General features: G+C 38.4%; 7 protein-coding genes and 1 pseudogene across 11 annotated transcripts; 4 read left to right on the forward strand and 4 right to left on the reverse strand.

Moving 5' to 3' along the window:
- Positions 1-217: 217 nt before the first annotated feature.
- XSP1 (xylem serine peptidase 1) lies at positions 218-3,942 on the forward strand. Of its 2 annotated transcripts, NM_116240.5 has the most exons (11): positions 218-514; positions 626-717; positions 844-941; positions 1,032-1,175; positions 1,266-1,371; positions 1,677-2,190; positions 2,265-2,362; positions 2,441-2,665; positions 2,748-2,856; positions 2,935-3,148; positions 3,220-3,942. In NM_116240.5, the coding sequence occupies exons 1-11, from the start codon at positions 410-412 to the stop codon at positions 3,762-3,764; spliced, it is 2,250 nt and encodes a 749-aa protein (NP_567155.1). In that variant the 5' UTR covers positions 218-409; the 3' UTR covers positions 3,765-3,942. The 2 variants fall into 2 exon arrangements, with proteins under 2 accessions (NP_567155.1, NP_001328541.1); NM_001340236.1 differs by having other exon boundaries at positions 369-514; positions 2,935-3,929.
- An 8-nt stretch (positions 3,943-3,950) lies between these two features.
- Positions 3,951-6,068, forward strand: MEE50 (ARM repeat superfamily protein). Its single transcript, NM_116241.4, has 2 exons — positions 3,951-4,582; positions 4,678-6,068. The coding sequence occupies exons 1-2, from the start codon at positions 4,003-4,005 to the stop codon at positions 5,523-5,525; spliced, it is 1,428 nt and encodes a 475-aa protein (NP_567156.1). The 5' UTR covers positions 3,951-4,002; the 3' UTR covers positions 5,526-6,068.
- Positions 6,069-6,731: 663 nt separating this feature from the next.
- Positions 6,732-7,319, reverse strand: AT4G00232 (DNA-binding storekeeper protein-related transcriptional regulator; the record flags this gene model as incomplete). The annotated part of the gene is made up of 1 exon (NM_116242.2): positions 6,732-7,319. Exon 1 carries the CDS (start codon positions 7,194-7,196, stop codon positions 6,732-6,734), a length of 465 nt encoding a protein of 154 aa, NP_567157.1. The 5' UTR covers positions 7,197-7,319.
- Positions 7,320-7,393: 74 nt separating this feature from the next.
- On the forward strand, positions 7,394-8,263 carry AT4G00234 (mechanosensitive ion channel-like protein; the record flags this gene model as incomplete). The annotated part of the gene is made up of 2 exons (NM_116243.1): positions 7,394-7,911; positions 7,990-8,263. 2 exons carry the CDS (start codon positions 7,394-7,396, stop codon positions 8,261-8,263), a joined length of 792 nt encoding a protein of 263 aa, NP_567158.1.
- A 279-nt stretch (positions 8,264-8,542) lies between these two features.
- Positions 8,543-10,241, forward strand: AT4G00236 (annotated as a pseudogene). Its single transcript has 5 exons — positions 8,543-8,617; positions 9,056-9,236; positions 9,324-9,538; positions 9,625-9,751; positions 9,889-10,241.
- Positions 10,242-10,297: 56 nt separating this feature from the next.
- AT4G00238 (DNA-binding storekeeper protein-related transcriptional regulator) lies at positions 10,298-11,696 on the reverse strand. The gene has a single exon (NM_116244.3). The coding sequence runs from the start codon at positions 11,602-11,604 to the stop codon at positions 10,567-10,569; it is 1,038 nt and encodes a 345-aa protein (NP_567159.1). The 5' UTR covers positions 11,605-11,696; the 3' UTR covers positions 10,298-10,566.
- Positions 11,697-12,724: 1,028 nt separating this feature from the next.
- Positions 12,725-17,480, reverse strand: PLDBETA2 (phospholipase D beta 2). 3 transcript variants are annotated; one of them, NM_001340237.1, is made up of 11 exons: positions 16,845-17,480; positions 16,006-16,739; positions 15,534-15,650; positions 15,269-15,463; positions 14,774-15,022; positions 14,550-14,618; positions 14,313-14,460; positions 13,858-14,006; positions 13,507-13,683; positions 13,227-13,424; positions 12,725-13,148 (listed from the first exon to the last, which is right to left on the reverse strand). In NM_001340237.1, exons 1-11 carry the CDS (start codon positions 17,191-17,193, stop codon positions 12,855-12,857), a joined length of 2,679 nt encoding a protein of 892 aa, NP_001329750.1. In that variant the 5' UTR covers positions 17,194-17,480; the 3' UTR covers positions 12,725-12,854. The 3 variants fall into 3 exon arrangements, with proteins under 3 accessions (NP_001329750.1, NP_567160.1, NP_001329749.1); NM_001340238.1 differs by having other exon boundaries at positions 12,730-13,148; positions 16,006-16,734; positions 16,845-17,308; NM_116245.2 differs by having other exon boundaries at positions 16,006-17,480.
- A 1,699-nt stretch (positions 17,481-19,179) lies between these two features.
- AT4G00250 (DNA-binding storekeeper protein-related transcriptional regulator) lies at positions 19,180-20,457 on the reverse strand. The gene has a single exon (NM_116246.3). The coding sequence runs from the start codon at positions 20,383-20,385 to the stop codon at positions 19,426-19,428; it is 960 nt and encodes a 319-aa protein (NP_567161.1). The 5' UTR covers positions 20,386-20,457; the 3' UTR covers positions 19,180-19,425.
- Between the last annotated feature and the right edge of the window lie 912 nt (positions 20,458-21,369).

The raw sequence follows: 21,369 nt of genomic DNA on the forward strand, positions 1-21,369 counted from the left end.
TACTATGGTAAAAACTCAATTGCTTGAATTCGAATTCAAGTAATCAAAATCTTATTATTAGCTCAAATCTCAAGTTCCTATTACTACTCTATACATATACATGTGTATTAATCTATGTTATCACCAAAATAGAAACAATTAGATATAGCAAGTGACCACTATTTTCCTTCTAAGACACCATACGAACTAATTTTTATCAAAAACAAATTATCAAGCTCTATTACAATTCCGCATGTGTGCTATACATTAGATTAATTAAAAGAAATTAAATCTGTTTTCACTCCATTTATCAAAAGTAACATCTTTAACGAATCAAACCCATAAGGTACTCTTACTCTCTATTAATAGAGGAGAATGTGTCATCTTCTCATTACTCAATAAGCATACTTATCATATACACAATACCACAATGATAAGGTCAAAATGTTCTTGCCATCATCATCTACTTGTTCTTGTTATGGTTGTTCTTTGGATATCACCAAGATATGCTTCAGCCGAAGATGAACATGCAAAGGTAATGATTGTATACAATCTCTTTGTTTCTCCAGCTTCTTTGTCATCAGATTGAACAAAACTTTATGTTGCAAGGAGAATATTTACTCTTGAAATACTTAATCATATAAAGGATTTCTATATCATATATTTGGGAGATCGACCGGATAATACAGAAGAAACTATCAAGACACACATAAATCTTCTATCATCTTTGAATATCAGGTACATGTCATTCATCAATACATGTATAAGACATACTCTAAAACATATAAATGCGTAACGTTTTATGGAGTAATGTTCTACTTGGTTGTTTGCTAATCAAATTTATAACGTCTCTTGAGAAAACAGCCAAGAAGAAGCAAAGGAAAGAAAAGTATATAGTTACACTAAAGCCTTCAACGCTTTTGCTGCCAAGCTTTCTCCACATGAAGCTAAGAAGATGATGGGTACGTAACATTATTTGTTTTTGATATTTTTCCCAAAACAAAGCACTAGCTAGTGAGATTCATATAACTCCCATCCATGCACTGGTGCAGAGATGGAAGAAGTTGTTAGTGTATCCCGAAATCAATATCGCAAACTTCACACGACAAAATCTTGGGATTTTGTTGGACTTCCTTTGACAGCAAAAAGACATCTAAAAGCAGAGAGAGATGTTATTATTGGTGTTCTTGATACAGGTTTATTTTTTTCTATATGCAAATTGATTCGATATTATTCATTTATGCTTCTTATAATTTATCTAAACCTTCCTATAATACAACAATCAGGAATAACGCCAGACTCAGAGAGTTTCCTAGACCATGGTCTAGGACCTCCTCCGGCTAAATGGAAAGGATCTTGTGGACCTTATAAAAATTTCACCGGATGCAACAAGTATACAATTTATCTCTTACCATTTTCTACTTTAATCGATTTTAAATACAAACTTTGATCACTAGAGAATCTTGATCTCTAAGCAACATGAACTCTTGAGCAATTGTTAAAGAAAATGTCATTGCTAGAAAAACAAATAAGGAGTTAGTTGATGAATTTAAGAGTTTAGGGAGCAAATTAGAATTATGCGTTAACATAAGGAGTTAGTTGATCAATTTAAGAGTTTAGGGAGCAAATTAGAATTATGCGTTAACATAAGGGTTCTGATTGAAATAATAAATATTTAATTAATGTAACTTCAACAGCAAAATAATCGGCGCCAAGTACTTCAAGCACGACGGCAATGTGCCTGCCGGCGAAGTCCGATCACCGATCGATATCGACGGACATGGGACGCACACGTCATCCACCGTAGCCGGCGTTTTAGTCGCAAACGCGAGTCTCTATGGCATAGCAAACGGCACCGCCCGCGGCGCGGTTCCGTCGGCGAGGTTAGCGATGTACAAGGTTTGTTGGGCGAGATCCGGCTGTGCTGACATGGACATACTCGCCGGATTCGAAGCAGCGATTCACGACGGCGTAGAAATTATCTCCATCTCTATCGGCGGTCCAATCGCCGATTACTCTTCCGATTCGATATCCGTCGGGTCGTTTCACGCGATGAGGAAAGGAATCCTCACGGTGGCGTCCGCCGGTAACGACGGGCCTAGCTCAGGAACTGTAACGAACCATGAGCCGTGGATATTGACGGTTGCTGCAAGTGGAATCGATCGGACGTTCAAGAGCAAAATAGATCTCGGCAACGGCAAATCCTTCTCTGTAAGCATCTCAAAATCAATCTCTTAATTAGCTAAATTCAATTTAGGGTTTTGACATAATTGGATGATTGAAAGGGGATGGGAATAAGCATGTTTAGTCCAAAAGCCAAATCGTATCCGCTTGTAAGTGGTGTTGATGCTGCTAAGAACACAGACGATAAGTACTTGGCTAGGTAACATCATTATCACCATCAACTTCATTTGAATATGTTAAGAGAAACTAAGACATTGTTTGTTTGATGATGTTTAAGGTATTGTTTCTCTGATTCTTTGGATCGAAAGAAGGTGAAGGGAAAGGTAATGGTGTGTAGAATGGGAGGAGGTGGTGTGGAGTCTACTATCAAAAGCTATGGAGGTGCTGGTGCCATCATTGTAAGTGATCAATATCTTGACAATGCTCAGATTTTCATGGCACCTGCCACCAGTGTTAATAGCTCCGTTGGCGATATTATCTACCGATATATCAACTCCACAAGGTCCTCTTTGATATTCTTGGGTATGATACTATACTACAAGTGTGTTCACAGCTAAGTAACTCTTTGTTTATGCTTTTCTCAGATCAGCGTCGGCTGTGATTCAGAAAACTCGGCAAGTGACAATCCCTGCTCCATTTGTTGCTTCTTTTTCATCAAGAGGTCCCAATCCGGGATCAATACGTCTTCTCAAGGTATATATGACTTGATCAATGTCATCTGTTTATTGATAGATGATGATCTTATGTCTCTGCCATTTTTGCGGATTGTAGCCTGATATCGCTGCACCCGGGATTGATATATTGGCGGCCTTCACTCTAAAGAGATCACTGACTGGGTTAGATGGTGACACCCAGTTCTCAAAATTCACCATCCTGTCTGGCACCTCAATGGCCTGCCCTCATGTTGCTGGTGTAGCTGCGTACGTCAAGTCTTTTCATCCGGATTGGACCCCTGCTGCCATCAAATCCGCCATCATTACCTCAGGTAACTCACGTCAAGTTCTCGTGAAACTAAAAGCAGAGAAAGCAGTAATTATTTATCTGTTTGTTACGCAGCAAAACCGATAAGCCGGAGAGTGAACAAGGACGCAGAGTTTGCTTATGGAGGAGGCCAAATAAACCCACGACGAGCCGCAAGCCCTGGCTTAGTCTACGACATGGACGACATCTCCTATGTTCAGTTCTTGTGCGGCGAAGGCTACAACGCAACCACTCTAGCTCCATTGGTGGGTACACGCTCCGTGAGCTGTTCCTCCATTGTCCCTGGACTCGGCCACGATTCCCTCAACTACCCAACAATCCAACTCACGTTGAGATCCGCCAAAACGTCCACATTGGCTGTGTTCAGGCGGAGAGTCACCAACGTGGGACCACCGTCGTCGGTCTACACCGCCACCGTCCGAGCACCGAAAGGAGTAGAAATCACGGTGGAGCCACAGAGTTTGTCATTTTCAAAGGCTTCACAAAAGAGAAGCTTCAAAGTGGTGGTGAAGGCCAAACAAATGACTCCTGGGAAGATTGTGTCCGGCTTGCTCGTGTGGAAGAGCCCACGTCACTCTGTTCGTAGCCCCATTGTTATTTATAGTCCTACTTCGGATTGAAATTAATCACATCTCCAAAACAACATTTTACTTCAATGTAATCCTCTCACTTGTTCGTAAACTAACTCATTCCACTGCTTAATTTGAAAAAACCACTGTATTAAACTTATAGGCCAATAAGCCCATATTAGAATATTTGGGCCTTTGGGCCCATTACACGAAACACTACTTACAGAATAACCTCTACCTCTCTCTCTATCGGAAAAGCCCTAAAGCAAGCTTCTCTCCTTCGTCGTCAATGGAAGCTTCTCTACCGGAAGAGGTGCTTCAGCCGCTTCTACATGCTTCAGATTTATCATACTCTCTAGAAGATTGCTTGAAATTTCTTCTAGAGTCTTCCAAGACCGATTCAGGTCGTTCCGATCTCGCTTCCAAGTCTATACTTCCGTCGATCCTCCGTCTTCTTCAGCTTCTTCCTTACCCATCTTCCCGCCATTATCTGAATCTCTCTCTGAAGGTCCTTCGAAACCTCTGCGCAGGTGAGGTTTCGAATCAGAACTCTTTCGTCGATCATGACGGCTCTGCTATCGTCTCCGACTTGCTTGATTCCGCCATTGCGGATTTCGAGACAGTTAGGTTCGGATTACAGGTTCTAGCGAACGTTGTATTGTTCGGAGAGAAACGTCAGAGAGATGTGTGGCTCCGATTTTACCCGGAGAGGTTCTTATCAATCGCTAAGATTAGGAAACGTGAAACATTTGATCCTCTGTGTATGATTTTGTATACTTGCGTTGATGGAAGCTCAGAGATTGCTTCAGAGCTTTGTAGCTGTCAAGGGCTCACCATCATCGCTGAAACTCTACGGACTTCCTCTTCCGGTAACACTCTTATTCCTGAAGCCAAAAATGCCATTTTGATCTTAAAGTCGTGATTTTTATCTGATTTGAGCCAATCTTGTTATAATTGTTTGTAGTTGGGTCTGTGGAGGATTATTGGCTCAAGTTACTGGTTTCGAGAATCTGTGTTGAAGATGGTTACTTCCTCAAGCTCTTCTCTAAATTATACGAAGATGCTGAAAATGAGATATTTTCATCAGAGCAAGCCTTTCTTGTGAGGATGGTGTCTGATATTGCTAATGAGCGGATAGGAAAAGTGTCAATCCCCAAGGATACAGCTTGTTCGATTCTCGGATTGTTTAGGCAATCAGTTGATGTTTTTGATTTTGTTTCGGGTGAAAGATCGGAGCTTCCAACGGGTTCAACTATAGTAGATGTGATGGGCTACTCTCTGGTGATAATAAGGGATGCTTGTGCTGGAGGACGTCTTGAAGAACTCAAGGAGGACAACAAGGATTCAGGTGATACTGTTGAATTGCTCTTGTCCTCTGGACTAATAGAACTTCTCCTTGATCTGCTTAGTAAACTTGATCCTCCAACAACAATAAAGAAGGCTTTAAACCAGAGTCCTAGTTCTTCTTCTTCTTCATTAAAGCCGTGTCCTTACAGAGGATTCAGGAGAGATATTGTGTCGGTGATTGGGAACTGCGCGTACAGAAGAAAAGAGGTACAAGATGAGATCAGGGAGAGAGATGGGCTCTTTTTAATGCTGCAGCAGTGTGTGACCGATGATGAGAACCCGTTCTTGAGAGAATGGGGCTTGTGGTGTATAAGAAATTTACTGGAAGGGAACCCTGAAAACCAGGAAGTAGTGGCTGAGTTGGAGATTAAAGGCTCTGTGGATGTGCCTCAACTCCGTGAAATTGGTCTCAGGGTTGAAATTGATCCTAAAACAGCCAGGCCAAAGCTTGTCAATGACACCTGAAGCTTCATTTGTCTCAGGGAAAAGAGGAGCTATACAATACACAACAAGAGGTCCTTCTTGAGGCGGTGAAGATCATAAAGAAGCACGGTGTGTCGCTAGGTACCACCTGGGACAATTCTACATTGTGAGTGATCATTTTGTAGAGACAAGGAATACTGATCCGGAAGCTATCTAGCTAGATGGATCCAAAACTCTGTGTTTTTGGGAAATTACAGAAAATCGTGATGACTTCTTAGGTTTCAAGAGAAAAATGTTTCATATTGGCCTTGCTTTTATTTGTTTCCTTCTTGGTATTTATAGGGTTCTAACAATTCCTATATACATGAAATGATCAATTCAATATGTTAAGCAGAAAATGGCTCTCGTTTGATGTGGTTTGCAGTGCATGATCAATTAGTTCAGCTCAACTTTTGTGAAGCCTTTCATGTCTGTTGGTTTGTATTTAAGTTCCTTGTTGTAAACCTTCTAAGCAGTTGTTGTGTTTCACTTTCTCTATAATAGAAAGGCAAGTTCTTCTCTATATTGTTCTGTTGACGATCAAACCAATTGTGATACAAAGTCTGATTCTCTTTCTCTGGTGTTCTGTTTCTAGAAGGAGATTCAGTTTCTAACAAGGTTCACTGCAGTCACAATTTACCGATATGCAGTCTTTTCTCTGTTTTTAGATTGTTATGTTTGTTTGAGCAGAATCATGTTGAAGGTTTTCTCGAGATGTCAGCAAAAACTTACTTTACCACGGCTTGCAGACTTGTACATGAAAGTTGATGATCAAACCAGGACTGATTGATTGATTGATTATACAAATGAAACCAAAAGTTCCGGAAAATACTCTGTGATAAGAATCTTATTGCTCCCTGTTAACATATGGTTCAATATAACTCCAGAAAAAACCAGAGTCGTTGGCATTGAGCATTGTTGTGTGTATTCAGGAATTGTTTGATAGTCTGATTTGCGTAATTTTTCAGTCAACATTGAGAGATCTAACTAGTTTGTTTGATGTTGCAGTACCAAACATGTCTGATTCAGAATGGCAAACACATGTTCTGGAATAGAAACAGATTCCATTTAATAAAAGATAAAACCATTATCTTAACATAGAGGTATCATAAGATAAACCAGAAACATAGATAGAACAAAAGATAACCAAAGTTGCAAGAACAAACTGAAATGAGACGTTAATTTAGCATCTAACTGGATGATGATGCTTCAAAGCTTTATAATCCGCTTACTCTTCCTTGGTTTCTCAAGGGCAGATTCCACATCATAACCCCAAATCATTTTCAACCACTCGGAACTTTTCTGGTATAGAGGTTCCGAAGAAGACGGATCTTTATCGTAAATCCTCTGTTTTTTCTTTAATTTCTTCTTCAAACTCTTCATCTTCTCTATGAAGTCTTCGTCAATAACAGTGCTTATGTATTCATGGACGACGAATTCGTATGCTCCGTTTATATCATCAACAGGATTCTTACCTGTTACAGATTTGAAATCCAACATACCTTGTAGCACAAGGACCTCATCTTTCGAACTCCACTTTAACATTTGAGAATTCTCCTTTTTTGCATCTTTCTTTGATTGTTTGGCACTCACGTTCTTCCGCTTCTTCCCAGTTAGCTTAGCTTCACCGGAACCACCACAAACCTTGGACCGGTTGGTATTGGCTTTGTCCATTATCAGACGGTTCTCTGAGAGAAAAAGAGTTCGTTTTTAGGGAGAAAAAGAGTTCGTTTTTAGGTTTCGGCTGTTTTTAGGGTTCGGCTATAGTTACTATATATCATTAGTACGTTTAACCTAACGTTTTAGTAAACTCTCATGCCAGGGCCTTTACTTGCGGAAACCTTCTTGATGGACCAAAAGCTTCTCCTTCGATGATCTCCTTTTCATCGAATATACGCCTGCATAGTGATGCTAAGCCTTTCAATTACTTAAGCCATTCGTCGTACGCACGAGCTTTCAGCTCCAAATCTGATGATTTCGGAAGTATTGTAGCATCTGGTGTTACTGGGTCTGGTGATGGGAATGGGAATGATTGGGTTGAGAAAGCTAAAGATGTGGTGCAGACTAGTGTCAATGCTGTTGCTGAGACTGCAAAGAAGACTAAAGATGTCTCTGATGAGATGATTCCTCATGTTCAGCAGTTCCTTGACTCTAACCCGTATCTCAAAGATGTTATAGTTCCTGTTAGTCTCACTGTGACTGGTACTTTATTTGCTTGGATAGTGATGCCTAGGATTCTTAGAAGGTTTCACACTTATGCTATGCAAAGTTCCGCTAAACTGCTTCCCGTTGGCTTCTCTAATGAAGACATTCCTTATGAGAAAAGCTTTTGGGGAGCTTTAGAGGATCCTGCTCGTTACTTGGTGACCTTCATTGCTTTTGCACAAATGTGAGTCTCTCTAGCTTTATTCCTTTGACATGTATGTTGTAGAAAATAGATAGACTTGATGAATGTGATATGCTGCAGTGCTGCAATGGTGGCGCCAACAACTATAGCAGCTCAATACTTTTCCCCGACTGTGAAGGGAGCGGTTATTCTCTCAGTTGTGTGGTTCCTGTATCGGTGGAAGACCAATGTGATTACCCGAATGTTGTCGGCTAAGAGTTTTGGTGGGCTTGATAGGGACAAGGTATTGACTTTAGACAAAGTATCATCTGTTGGTCTTTTCGCTATCGGTTTGATGGCTTCTGCTGAAGCATGTGGTGTAGCTGTTCAATCTATCTTGACAGTTGGTGAGTAACCTAGAACTCAACAATGTGAGATATTAGCTTATTATGATTTGAGAGAGAATGACTACTTCTTGTTATATATAGAATTCTTTGTTTTGTGCTTCTATATCTCTCTGCTATATTTGACATTCCTCGCTACAAGTTTAATGCAAGTGTTACAGATTCTTGAGTTTTCTTGAGCAACAAGTAACCTTCAACTTCTTCTTAATGAATTACAGTATGATATAGGTAGTGAGGAAATACCACAAGAAACCTTCATTTTATCTTCTTCTTGATCAGAACCCGTTTTCATGTACGCTAACTACGGTAATTTAGCGAAAGCACTCGACTTTGATCTTTATCTTCAAAACTCCATTCCTGTCCAAGTATGGAGTGAAGAAGAGCTGGCTTGGGGACCCTTGTGCTCCAGTAAAATACCCTTGGAAGGATATTAACTGCAGCTATGTCGATAATGAGTCTCCGAGAATCATTTCTTTGTAAGATCCTCTTCAAATGCTCGTATATGTCTTTGATCTGTATGTCTTGTTCTCACAAGAGTTTGTTGATCTTCAGAAATTTATCCTCGAGTGGCTTGACTGGAGAGATTGATGCAGCGTTCTCAAACCTTACATTGTTACATATTTTGTTCGTATTTTTCGATTTCATATGGAATTCTTTTGTATACAGATTTGTGAAACTGATGCAACCAAAATTTCATTACAGGGGCTTATCAAACAACATTTCAACAGGAAATGTAGATTACATAGACACTGACTTCACTATAACTTGAGGAATTTATATTCATATCACATATATGTCTGCAGAAACTTGGAAGGAAACAAGTTATCGGGTGCTATGTCTGCGTGTCTGCTTCATGTCAAATTCCGGATGAGAAGACAAAAAAGAGTGTGTACATCATTCTATTAGCAGCATCTGTCACGGGAGTGCTTGGTCTTGTAGTAGCAATAGCTTTGTTCTTGCAGTACAAGAAGAGACATCGAAATGGTAAAAACATCAAGAAACGATCCTACATTGCTTCTTCTTTGATTTCTAAGTTTACTTGGAAGAAATATTCTTATGAGATCTTTACAGGTGGTTCTGGTGATGGCGTCAGGACTGGGCCAATGGACACAACTAAGAGATACTACAAATACTCAGAAGTTGTGAAAGTTACAAACAACTTTGAGAGAGTTCTTGGACAAGGAGGTTTTGGAAAAGTATATCATGGTGTCTTAAATGATGACCAAGTAGCTGTCAAGATTCTTTCTGAATCATCGGCTCAAGGGTACGAAGAGTTCAGAGCAGAGGTAACTCTCTTATACACTAAGAGGTTTAGTCTCTATTAAGTGAGTTCTGTAGTAATCGGGATATCCACCAACTTGTGTATGATCAGGTCGAACTTCTCCTGAGAGTTCATCACAAGAACCTAACCGCTCTTATCGGATACTGCCACGAAGGCAAGAAGATGGCGCTTATCTATGAGTTTATGGCTAATGGAACCTTAGGAGATTACTTGTCAGGTCAGTCTATTTGCTACTTTGTTTTGGTCACTGGTCTTTTGCTGCTGTAGACATTGTTTTACAAAATGAAGGTACCATTTGACCGCAAGAATTAAGCGAGAAAAGTGATGTTTAGAGCTTCGGGGTTGTTCTTTTAGAGGTTGTCACAGGCCAACCGGTGATTGCACGTTCAAGAACAACAGCAGAGAACATACACATAACTGAGTCGACTTTAATGCTGTCGACAGGAGATATCAGAGGCATTGTGGATCCAAAGCTAGGGGAGAGGTTTGATGCTGGTTCGGCATGGAAGATCACTGAAGTAGCAATGGCTTGTGCATCTTCTAGTTCTAAGAATAGACCGAGGATGAGTCATGTAGTTGCTGAGCTAAAGGAGAGTGTAAGCAGAGCAAGAGCTCAACAAGTGATATGAAATTGGGACAGTAGTTAGTAGTAACCACAACATGTAAAAATTCAATTGGTATGATAGCTAACAATCTCCCACATTCTGTTGTGTGTTTCTTTGTTTTGTAATAACTCTGGTTACGAGTAGAGAGACATTCATATAAGAAGCACATTTACAAAGTCTTAAAAGTTCATTATAACCATAGACCAAAAGGCTAGTTAGACAACTTAGCTAATTCATTACAACCATCGACCAAAAGGCTTGTTAGACAAAGCTAATTCTCACACGAGAATCCAAAGTCCTAAAAGTTCATTAGAGTAGATAGAAAGATGAAGCCTAAGATAGATAACAAAATAAGGCATTACATCTTCATTAAACCCGAGATTAAACGGATAAACATATACAATCCAATAGCTTCCTCTTCTTCTTCTTAGTTGGTTTGAGTAAGCACTGAAGTCACCTCCTTCAAAACATCCATGTTCGCCAACAACAACTCACATTTCTTAGCATCCACAAGCTTCATCTTCTCTTGAATCCTCTTCTTAGTCTCCACGGACACCTTGCTCCACTTCTTCTTCACAGAATACTCATCCAAACCGAGACTAGCGATAACCGGAACAAGAAAAGACTCCTCAAACCACTCCGAATCTTCTCCAAGAATCACGACTTGCTCATCTTCTTTAACCAAAGGTTTCACGTTCTTCTCCTTGCTATTAGCCTTAACAAGAACAGATTCATCTTTCACTTTCTTCTTCACAGGAGTTTCAAGGCTCACACCATCAGATCCCCAAAAAGAAACAGCCAAACCCAAACACTTCTTATCATGATCCGATTCAACACTTCTCACCTTCCGGTCACCAAAATACTTTCTCTTAAAGCTTCTAATCTTGTCAAAGAACTGGACTTTACTAACATCAAAGCTTATAGATTTCTTGGCGATATCAAAAAACCTATCCTTATGATCCCAAGGACTTGTACCTGTCTCAGCTTTGAAATCGATCATTGCTTGCAGGAGAGAGATCTCGTCTTCTTCACTCCATACTCTCTGAGCATGCCCCTTTTTGTTATCGCCCTCTTTCTTAATTCTTTTGACATGCATGTCCCTTGACGTGGTTCCTTCGCTAGCTCGCTTCTTCCCTGACTTCACCGCCGGTGATTCAGTAGCACCTTCGTTATTCCCTGACTTCACTGCCGGTGATTCAGCAGCACCTTCTTTCTTCCCTGACTTCACTGCCGGTGATTCAGCAGCACCTTCTTTCTTCTTCCGCCTGGTTAAGACGAATGACTGCTTCTCTGACTCTGAGTCATCAGAAACTGCCACGGCGGCGGAAGGAGAGTTTAGGGTTTTTGTTGACGGAACAGTGACGGGAGCTTCTTTGGGTTTGCTTTCTTTAGAAGAAGAGATCTCTTCAGAAGAACTCTCAAATTCGCTTGAAGAATCGATTGCTGGATTTTCCAAAGAAGCCATTGGATTTTTTTCGGTATGATGAAGAAGAGTGAGTGAGAGAGTTACTTTTTTTAGGGTTAGTGAGCGGCGAGACTTTTTTTCCTTTAACGCTGAACATTCTTCACTCTCTTTTATATTTAACAAACAATCTAATTAAACAAAGCCCAACAACAAATTAAGGTTGTTCGAATGTTGTCTGCTAAGAGTTTTGGTGGGCTTGATAGGGACAAGGTATTGACTTTAGACTAAGTATCATCGGTTGGTCTTGTCTAGTGTTCTCCATTTCATATTAGTCGTTTTGCTCTGCCTATAATGTTCATTGCTAGGATTCAACAGAGAATAAAGGCTACAATAAGCATATAGTCTTATCTTCTTCAGGGGTTGCTAACATTATTAGTTTGAATCTGATACGCATGGTACACACTCTCTTTAGTCTCTGTAACAGTCTTCTCATTTTTTGAATGATACTACTACTGCTAGAGATCTTTGCCGTTAAATATAGACAAAGTTTAGTAGCCAGGCTAGGCTTGGACATTCGGATTTCGAATCGGATATATTCGGATTCGGATCATTAGGATAGGAGAACTTATTATCCGTACGGATTTTATGAATTTTCGGATCGAATTCGGATCGGATATTTTCGGATTCGGATAATTTGGATAGAAAATTTATTATCCGTTCGGATTTTACTAATCTTTGGTTTGGTTTTTGTTCGGATAAGTGTCGGATTCGGACCGGTTTTTAAAGAGCTAAAAATTGTTCAACTTAAATAAAAATTGGTTTAATCTTTACTAAAATTTGGTTAAATTTTGCAAAAGTATGTATACTATTAACAAATGTAACTAAAAGATTTCCAATTTCTTTATTATTTAGGATATTTTGTTATTTATTATAAAATTACAACTAAATATAAATAATATTTTTGGATATATATATTTTTCAGTTTTCGGATATCCTCTCGGATTTCGGTTCGGATCGGATTCGGTTCGAGTAATTCGGATAGGAGAATTCATTATCCATTCGGATTTTGTAACTATTCGGTTCAAGTTCGGTTCCGGATCGGTTTTCGGATTTCGGATTTTATAGCCAGGCCAAAGCTTTTTCATGTACATGATTTCTTATTCTAAATAGAATTAGGATTAAGTAGCTTCTTTTTACTTGTTATTCAAACTTGAGGAGAAACATCAAACTTTGTTTATTTACAAAGTCTGATCAATTGTTGTTTGTTTACACATATAAGGTCTTCTTAATAAATGCGACTCTGCTTATGATTAGATAGTGAGATTCTCCTGTATGGCTAGAAAGGATCCAACAACGTTTCCTCCGACATCAGGGAACTCCTCACTTCCTGGAAGTGGTCGGACTTTGCCTTTCCGATCAACTTCCACCGGATATTTCATCAGATGTCCTCTCATCTCCGACACTTCCTCACTCCTAAACTGTTCCCAGTTCTCCTCCGCCACTGTTCTCACTTTCCTTACACACCCTAGACTCTCTGGCTCCACAAAGCAATCATCTAGCAGTGCCATGTGTTCTGCCCAAAGCGACATTCTATATCCGTAGATCTGCAGATTATGTACCAAGTATTATTGATACGACTAGGACTATGAAACCATGTGTGTACTATCTTTGTGTGCTATTACCTGACCCCGAGGACCTGACTGTCGTCGTGCCCATGTATGTTGAGGCTGGTAAGCTCCCATTGCAATCTCTGTATCTCTTGTCCCCTCCATTGATCTTTGGTTTATGTTTGCAGATCCAATTACCACATACTCATCATCAACAACCATCCCTTTTGAATGAACATATATCATAAATCTTCTGCTCTTTCGACATAATCCCTATAATACAGTTTCAATCAAAACTCATCAATCAATGACGATAGAAACCGCATTAGCAAGTCAAGCAGTTTGGTTTTGTTACCTGAGGAGTGTTCTCGTTGCTTGCACTTCCTGTACCCGATTCATTATTTCCGTTCACCATTTCTCGGTTTCCAAGACAGAAGAAATTCAAATAGTCTTGTGGGGAGTATTCATCTTCAAGCCCGGCCTCCACTAACGCATTGTAGATAGTTCCATACATCATTTGCATCGTCTTGTGCTGCAAAGACGATAACTATGACATTTAGTTTCACAATCTTCTAGTGTCTACTTAAATGATCATTGACCAATTTTTGAGGAAATATTAAGGGAAAGATCATGATATCAATATTGTCACATGGACTAAGACAGAGAAGGTTAACGGTTTGCAAAGACACAACTTCACTAGAATTACCTGCCAATATAGAATTCTTTGTGTAGCGGCGCCGGTAGGAACTCCTTCTGGCCACATTGGAATGACAATATATGCAGCAAACCGTTCCTTTGCTCTGATCTTATCAGCAATCTTCAACGCAATTTCCATAGGAATCAGGTTGTTGGCACCTACATGACCACAACATAGAATAAACAACCTTAAAGAAATGACCAAGGTTGTCAAGACCATTGTCTTAAGTTGAGAAAAATACTGAGAATAGTGCTCAACATTTTAATACCAAAGAAACTGAAATGTCAAAACCACAAGCAAAAGAGTTACCACAGACGCAGCTAAATGCACTGGAAAAGTGATAAAAACAATGTCTCTGTTCTGTGTATTAATTCATGTATATATACACACATTTTGAGAAAATTATCGTAATCTTGAGTTTTTCCTAATCATGAGCTCACTTGAAAAAACAAAGACAAACAAACCTATGTCCTTGTGAGCATTCCAGTCGTAGGAGGATCCAATGAAATACTGGTTCTCGATGTAGATGAAGTGTTGAGCTGCACGAATGGCCTTTACATATGCGGTGTGTATGCTCATGTCAATGAGCACATTCTTACCGCACACCAAATTCTGTCCAAACAAAATCCCTCTATCCATCAATTTCCAAGCCAACCAAATCATAATGACAGCACAAAGTTTCTTTGATTTTTTCACCTCACCTTGCTTGTAGCATATTTTGGATCCTTTGGAAAACCTTTCACAGAGTTTGAATCGATTGACCGGAAAATCTGATTTACAAAACCAGACAATTATTAGCTTCAGAAATTTGGGACAATATTTGTGGACCAAAGTATAAAATTTGCATGGTTCAACTGAGAGATGGGCATCTTTCCATGGACTTTGTGAATTAATCAGAACCAAACTTTAATACAATGGTGCGTACCTGAACATGCCAAGCCTCGGGGTCGTTTGCACTAACAGTAGGAGCATCCAAAACTCTTAATATATCTGGAATCCTGTCGATCCTTAGTAGTGCATCATCATATGACGTCTTCAATTTATTGATTCTGTGAGGCTTAGCAGCCTTCAGCCACCTCTCCTCAAAATTTGTCAGCACATCATACGCAGCTGGGCCATCAATCTTACTGTGCAAGTCATGCCAAGGTTCTCTTGGACAACCGGACACGTTACCCTTAATTACATTTTAGTAATCCAAGTCAAGGCTTTCCCATTCAGAACAAAAGAAACTAGCAACTAAGAATTACTTAGGTAATCACCAAGAAGAACTTGAGAAGACAGACAAAGATTGAAGTACCACTTAATAAAGTTAAAAGCAGTATGTTTTTCCACTGCCAAAGGTTATTCCTTGCTATAAATTCCTTAAGTATTCGACACCAAAGTTACACTAATATATATTTAGAAAGGCAAGCAGACATACCGTGAAAGTGGGGTTGTGATAGTCACCATTATGATCTGTTTGCAGTGTCCTAAACAACGGATGTTGAGGAGTATCATATCGGCCATCACATAGATCAAGCCCGCCCACAAAAGCTACGATTTTCCTTCTGTTACCCCCAGCATCGGCATCTACTATTAAGTTTTTTTGGTGGTGTGTATAGATGGTTCCAACTTCCTGATGGACTAAAATATAAATAGAAGCCGGATACCACAACCAAAAAAAAGACCAAAAATTCATGTTCTACCCTCTGTTTGACCCAACTATGTCGCTTTCCAGCATTTCGAGGGCATAGCAAGACTTGCACTGAGGAGTCCTTGAAAAAACGGCGTGTCTCCTCGTCATGGGTTCCCATAACCCCATCCTGTTCATGTGAACAAATTGTGTCAATACCTAAAACATACATGAATAACCATATCTAAACTATGTCATCTAAGATACATATATCTCTATCTAGTTGCAGGTTTCTGCGTGAAGCAAACATTTCTCATACTTACTAGATTCAAACTGAAGATTAAACCCACCAAAAAATTTCTGGTCTACAAGGAAAAGTAGGCTAACAAATAAACGGAAGGAACCTCAATACGACTTGAAGAAGCCAAAGCTGTTGACTTCCGAGACTCTAAAAGATGTTCTGGTTCCTACCCTATATAGCCTAGCTAACATATGCACTTCACAACCAATAAAGAAGTAGGGACTTGAGGTTTCCAGTAACTTACGGTCATGTATCCCAAGATGTTTTGTGAAGTTGGGTCGTCCCAAACCAAAAGCAGGACTCTCACACCTTCTTGGGACTTTGATCTTAGGAGCTCACCTAGTCTACATTCTGAAGAAGGATCTTCTTTATCCCGAACAAGCCTGACATTATGCCACACTGACCAGCCTGTAATATAAATCAAACGTCTAGCTTGACAAATGGCATGAAACATATCATGCCAACACTTTCCATGTTCGTAACACATTCCATTTCCGAGTTTTATTCCCGGGAGCATCCCTTCAGGTACATGTGCATCTTGGTACAATGTGACACTTCCACCTTCCCTAAGAGGAAAATATGTTCCAGGCACCCCCTGGTAATAGGGACCTGCACCAACTCCGCTGTGATAAACACTGAGTTTATTCATTGAAGTATACTGAATCGACAATGATAGAGTTGCCCCTGGTTTACAAGGCTTTCCATTGCTGTCTCGAATGGAGTAAGTCCCTTCAATTCTTGCACCTGAGTAAATTTGTTCAACAGGGATTGTAACAATTCCTATAAGCTGTGAACCGACGGCATCACTGTCCTTAACAACAAAATGGACCTCGGCAGCGTGATGAGCTACAGGGACATAAAAATGCTGCTGCCAGACAGGATTTTCGCTGTTGCTAATGACATATGTTCTTCCTATGACAGCACCAGCGACTGATATGGACACGTAAGGATCACTAGTGATCTTCTTGCTCAACTGGCCTTCGATCATATTGGTCATGCCACCAAACACAACACCCAATGTCTTATGAAACAAATCTAAGTTTGGTAGATTATTAGCACAAGAAACCCAAATATCCAAATTACCATGCAACAAGAGGACCTTCAAGGAGGCTTTACCAAAGGGCACAATGTGCATACCGGGACTATGCGGCGATGCGGTAGATGTAAAACCATGACCAGACGAATCTAGCCTGCCTGAGTATGATAAATCTGAATGACTTGAAAACGAAGCATAGTAACTCACTGGAGGGTAAGGAGGAGGAGGTTGGTGTTGGTAATCAAAAGAAGCATAGTAACTCATTGGAGGGTGGTGGTGGTCTAATGGACCCGAATGAGACATTGATCCATGGTGATGAGGCGGTGCTGGGTAAGGAGGATTAGGCCGCGGAGGCCTGTAAGGGTAATAAGGGTAATTCCAACCATAATTCTCCATCGTAACTAACTAACACCACAACTGACTAATTCATAAAGAAATTCAAACGTCTTCAACGTTTTCTCCGATCAACATTTCTTCATCAGAAGCGAAATTTCAAAAAAGCAACAATGGCGGTTTGCGAATTGATCAGAAGAGAGAGATATATAAGTACATTCGGATCACAGCGGAGCTTAGTTCCAAGGAATTAGGTGAGACTTACCTTCGCTGAAAATGGAGGAACCGTTGTAAAATTTTGATCATCGCTTCTTCGCTTGGGGGAAGAAAGAGTCTCTCGATTTTGATTTTATTGGTTTTGGTTTTGGTCAACTTAACTTACTATTGCCGGTCACATATTTCCACTTGTCAACCTTTTTTTTTTTTTTTTTTAATATATATATTATTCTCTAAATATAAATAAAATATATAACATTATGACTTTTAGTTAAAAATGCATATTAGGTAAAATCTCTATAAATTAATAATTTTAAGATTGATAAAATTTATTAATTTGAAGAGATATTAATTTATAAAGAAATTTTACAAATTATGTAATTTCTTATAATATTCAATCAAAAAAGGTATTTTTTTTCTTTTCTTATAATCAATAATATTTTTGAAACCAATTACAATTATTAAACAATTATCAAGTTTAAAAACCAAAACTAAATTTTTCGATTTAGTAAAAATATTAGAATTAAATTCTACAAAGAATTAATACAAATTGAATACTATATTCATATTTTAGTATATATCTATATATATATATATATAAATTAGTGAATTTATAATATTGATGGGACCAAATATTTACATATGATTTTCACAAAAAGTTATTATTTTATTAATTTATCGATTTGTATCAATTCTTACACTGGTTTCAACTCGGGATTGAATGAATTTATTAATTTATAAAGTTTATTAATTTATTGAATATTAATTTATAGATGTTTTACCTAAGACCTGACGGTTTTATGGGCAACATACAAAAAAACAAAAAATCCAAGATTATTTTGAAAGGTTTTAAAATTTAGGGCCAATTATCGTTAAAATCAATAAAATTGGGGCCATTTTGTAAATAATTTTTGTTAAAGAATTTGAAAAAAAAAAAATGGGCCACACTAAATGTTTCATATTGCTTGGCTACCCCTGCATAAGAGTTAAGACAAGTACGCGGACTAACAAAGTTCATTTTCTTGTTCAAGTATGTACTTTACTGTTGTTTATTTTTCTGCAGCTTCACAATATCATAGTGCAATTCTATAGCTTTCTTGGTTATACATAACAATATTGATATTAACCATTCAACTTCTTCTACGTGAGGAAGATATCTGTTGAAAATCACACTTTCACTCTCAAACTACCTCTTCCAACATTCTTTTGAGGTCAGCACTCTCACTCTCTTGTCACTCTGTTTTGCTTTTGTTTTCTTTAGAGAGAAACAAGAACACGTTTAAGAGCATGATGTCTTGATAATAAAACTTGGGTGATTCTCTTACAAGATACAAACACACATACTTATTATAGTTTTACTTGAAACACTTACACACACAAGCATGCTCTTAAACGCATAATTAACTCTGATTTCTTGCAAGCTACTCTACTACATATTGGGACTCTAACAACAAGCATGCTCATAAACACAATTTATGTTTCTTTTTATTTCCTCACCTACTTTGCAGTTTCAAGATGCAGAATCTCTTAATTTTTTTATTATAGACATAATAACTTCTGTGAAAGATTGTAACTAAATGTATATGTTTTATTTTGGTTGCATTTGGTACTTGAGAAAGAGGAACTAGTGTCACCAGAATAACTCAAACTGCACGTAATTATCATAAACAATAAATATACAATTTACAAACATCATTTCAGAATCCATTTTGTTTAATGAGGTTGAACCTATCACCATATAAGCTATTTAGAACTCTTGTTGAATATGTTTGTGAATCCATTCTATTGTGTGTTTCTTTGTTTTGTAATAACTCTGGTCATGAGTTTTGAGTAGAGAGACATTAAAAAAAGAAGCACATTTACAAAATCCTAAAAGTTCATTACAACCATCGACCAAAAGGTTTGTTAGACAACTTATCTTAATCTTGTTATAGCTAATTCTCACACGAGAATCCAAAAGACTAAAAATCCATAAACGTAGATAGAAAGATAAACCCTAAGATAGATAACAAAAGAGGGCATTACATCCTTAGATTAACCCTATACAATCCCTAAGATAGCTTCTTCTTCTTCTTCTTCTTAGTTGGTTTGAGCAAGCACCGAAGTCACATCCTTCAAAACATCCATCTCCGCCAACAACAACTCACATTTCTTAGCGTCCACAACCTTCATCTTCTCTTGAATCTTCTTCTTAGTCTCCAGAGACACCTTGCTCCACTTCTTCTTCACAGAATACTCATCCAAACCGAGATTCGCGATAACCGGAACAAGAAAAGACTCCTCAAACCACTCCGAATCTGCTCCAAGAATCACTTGCTCATCTTCTATAACCAAAGGTTTCTCCACCTTCTTCTCCTTGCTATTAGCCTTACCCTTAACAAGAATAGATTCATCTTTCTTCACAGGAGATTCAACGTTCATACCATCAGATCCCCAAATCAAAACAGCCAAACCCAAACATTTCTTATCATGATTCGATTCACCACTTTTGTTCTTCCGGTTAACAAAATACTTATTCTTTAATCTTCTAATCTTGTCAAAGAACTGGACATGACTAACATCAAAGCTTATAGATTTCTTGGCGATATCAAAAAACGCATTCTTATGATCCCAAGGACTTGTACCTGTCTCAGCTTTGAAATCAATCACTGCCTGTAGAAGAGAGATCTCATCTTCTTCACTCCATACTCTCTGAGGATTCGCCTTTTTGTTATCGTCCTCTTTCTTAACTCTTTTGACATGCATGTCCCTTGAGGTGCTTCCTTCACCAGCTCGCTTCTTCCCTGACTTCACCGCCGGTGATTCAGCAGCACCTTCTTTCTTCTTCCGCCTGGTTAAGACGAATGACTGCTTCTCTGAGTCATCAGAAGAATCTGTCTTAGAATTCACAGCGGCGGAAGGAGATTTTAGGGTTTTAGAGGAAGGAACTGTGACAGGATCTTTGGGTTTGCTTTCTTCAGAAGAAGACTTAAAGATCTCTTCAGAAGAACTCTCAACTTCGCTTGAAGAAGCGGTTGCTGGACTTTCCAAAGGAGCCATTGGATTTTCTTCTTTCAGATTCTCGGGTATGAGTACCAAGTGGGAACTGAAGGGACAATTTTAGGGTTTGTGAGTTGCGAGACTTTTTATTTTTTTACACTGTAACATCTCTTATATTTAAGAAACAATTAAAGTAAATAAAGCTCAACAACAAAAACTAATTAAGCCCAACAAAATAAATAAACCATCATCCTTATATGTAACACTGTAACATGGGAAAAAAAAACAATTTTTTGCCCAAATGTATAAGAAATTTGTATAACAAAATTCATACTAGATTTTCTTGTTGTAATTCTTGGTATACAAAATGAAAGGTTTCTTTGTTGTAAAACAAAAATATATGTACTAAAAGTAATTTTACAAAGTCGCTTTATATTTTTACATTTAGAAAGATCATTTGATCAAGTGGGAAACCTTTATTGAAATTAACAAAGTGGAAAAGATTGTAAGTAGTGAAATTTAGTGTCATCTATAGACAAAAAAAATGTAAATTAGAATTTAGGAATATGAATTCGGTTAGGATTAGTCGATTAGGTTTATTGAGTAAACTCAATAAAAATTACTGTAGTAATACTTCAGTACTCGGTTCGGTTTATAGTTACCGAACTGAAACCAAACGATTATTCTAATTTAATTGAAGTTACCAATTTTTATCTTAAGTTTAATTAAAATTATTGAAAAATATGAACTCTCTCTTACAGTAAACCGACCTGAAATTGGTTTTTGGTTCCAATTTGACACCAATATTTTATCTTGAACCAAATCGAAATTTATGCTATTAAAATTGAACCGAGCCGAACTTTACTTTCGGTCTACTTCGGTTCAAGAAATTTCAATCCAATACATATGAATTCTGAAAGTCCTGAACCGAACCAGAGTGTTTAACCACAATAAAAGTCTCTTCAATGGTCTCTTCTTGAGTATATCAATGGTCTCTCATAGTTTCAACAACACCAATAAACTGTCATCTTCAAGTTGGAGTTT

The sequence above is a fragment of the Arabidopsis thaliana genome, chromosome 4, assembly GCF_000001735.4.
Source record: "Arabidopsis thaliana chromosome 4, partial sequence".
Classification (NCBI taxonomy): domain Eukaryota; kingdom Viridiplantae; phylum Streptophyta; class Magnoliopsida; order Brassicales; family Brassicaceae; genus Arabidopsis; species Arabidopsis thaliana.